Source organism: Alligator sinensis, unplaced genomic scaffold, assembly GCF_000455745.1.
Source record: "Alligator sinensis unplaced genomic scaffold, ASM45574v1 scaffold1488_1, whole genome shotgun sequence".
Classification (NCBI taxonomy): domain Eukaryota; kingdom Metazoa; phylum Chordata; order Crocodylia; family Alligatoridae; genus Alligator; species Alligator sinensis.
This window is the reverse complement of record NW_005843097.1, coordinates 110,076-111,653: the sequence shown is the minus strand read 5'-3', so window position 1 is coordinate 111,653 and position 1,578 is coordinate 110,076. Positions and strand designations below refer to the sequence as shown.

The window sequence follows — 1,578 nt, the reverse complement described above, 5'->3', positions numbered from 1 at the left end:
GTCAGTGAACAGCGCCGGAAGCGGAGGCGGCGGAGCGGCCGCGCGGGGCCGGAGCGGCTGCAGTCAAGATGCCGGCGTTGTTGGAGCGGCCGAAGTTGTCGTCGGCCATGGCCCGCGCCCTGCACCGCCACGTCATGGTGGAGCGCGAACGCAAGCGCCAGGGTGAGCCCCGCCTCTTGGACCTTAGCTCCACCCCTTGTGCCTGGGCTTCTGCTTCTGCTTCTGCTCTACTTGGGCCACGCCCTTTCCCCTAGAAGCCACGCCCCTTTGCCCCATAGTTTCAGCCCCATTGTCCCCCATCTGGTCCCCGTCAGGCCACGCCCCTTGGATCTGGCCACGCCCCCAGTGGTTCCCCCTGTTTGCTACTATACTGGCCACATCTGGTTTATAGGCCATGCCCCTTGTCCTATGGGCACGCCCTCGTGCAACCCGTCATCTAGTGAGGCCATGACCCCTAATCCATAGGCCCTGCCCCCAATGACCTTGTTCACCCACTTAAGCTACATCCCCTGCCCAGAAAGCCACACCCCTTGACCCACAGGTCAACTCTCCTTGATCCTCCTCATCTGCTTTTACTCAGGCCACGCCCCTGGAGCCATAGGCACGCCCCTATAGCTTGTCTCCGTCTGCACAGGCCACGCCCTCTGGCCCATAGACCACGCCCCTTCCTTTCCATTGGCAGCCTCATCTCCCCGCACTGGCCCCCCCCCAGGGCTGGGGACCATCCTGCCATGGGGGAGAGGGGAGTGTTTCAGGGGTCCCCCCACCCCATTGGCTGGGGAGGGGGCGCGGCCTGTGCTGACCCCGCCCCCCACAGAGGAGGAGGAGGTGGACAAGATGATGGAGCAGAAGATGAAGGAGGAGCAGGAGCGACGGCGCAAGAAGGAGATGGAGGAACGCATGTCGCTGGAGGAGACACGTGAACAGGTGACACTGCTGCCACGGGGCCCGGGCCCCGATTGTACCCCCAGGTCCTCCCTCCCCCACCCCAGAGAACCCAGGCACCTGGGCCCCGATCGCACCCCCACCCCAAATCTAGGCGTCCAGGCCTTCAAATCTAACCCCCGCAAACCCCCCCCCACCCCGGTCTCTCTCCTGCCCAGAGAACCCAGGCGTCTGGGTTAGGGTTGGAGAACTCAGGCATCCGGACCCCCAGATCTCCATCCACCACCACCAAACCCAGGCATGTGGGCTCCTCCTTATCCCATTCCTGCAGCAGAAATAAGAACCCAGGTGTCTGGAGGGCGGTCCCTTTATTCTGGGCAGGGAGGGGGTTCCCGGCCTCCCTCTCAACACCCCCTGCTCTCCCCCAGATCCTGAAGCTGCAGGAGAAGCTGTCGGCACTGCAGGAAGAGAAGCACCAGCTCTTCTTGCAGCTCAAGAAAGTTTTGCACGAGGAGGAGAAGCGCCGGCGCAAGGAGCAAAGGTGATGGGGGTTCAGGGGGAGGGAAGGGTCTTGGGGTCAGGGGGTGTCACGGCATATTGTGACCTCTGTGTTCCTCCACACCGCAGCGACATGACAACGCTGACAGCGGCTGCCTACCAGCAGGGCATGGCCGTGCACGCTGGCGCCCACCT

At 63.6% G+C, this 1,578-nt stretch overlaps 1 protein-coding gene across 1 annotated transcript in view; it reads left to right on the top strand.

The window, feature by feature from the left end:
* Nucleotides 1-6: 6 nt before the first annotated feature.
* Nucleotides 7-1,578, top strand: part of GPS2 (G protein pathway suppressor 2) — a 5,262-nt gene continuing 3,690 nt past the window's right edge. The window contains exons 1-4 of the mRNA XM_014526637.2: nucleotides 7-162; nucleotides 818-927; nucleotides 1,314-1,426; nucleotides 1,513-1,578. The exon at nucleotides 1,513-1,578 is cut by the window's right edge and continues 2 nt beyond it. Of these exons, the coding sequence (XP_014382123.1) occupies nucleotides 69-162; nucleotides 818-927; nucleotides 1,314-1,426; nucleotides 1,513-1,578 (383 nt within the window). The 5' untranslated portion in view covers nucleotides 7-68. The remainder of the gene's footprint in view (nucleotides 163-817; nucleotides 928-1,313; nucleotides 1,427-1,512) is intronic.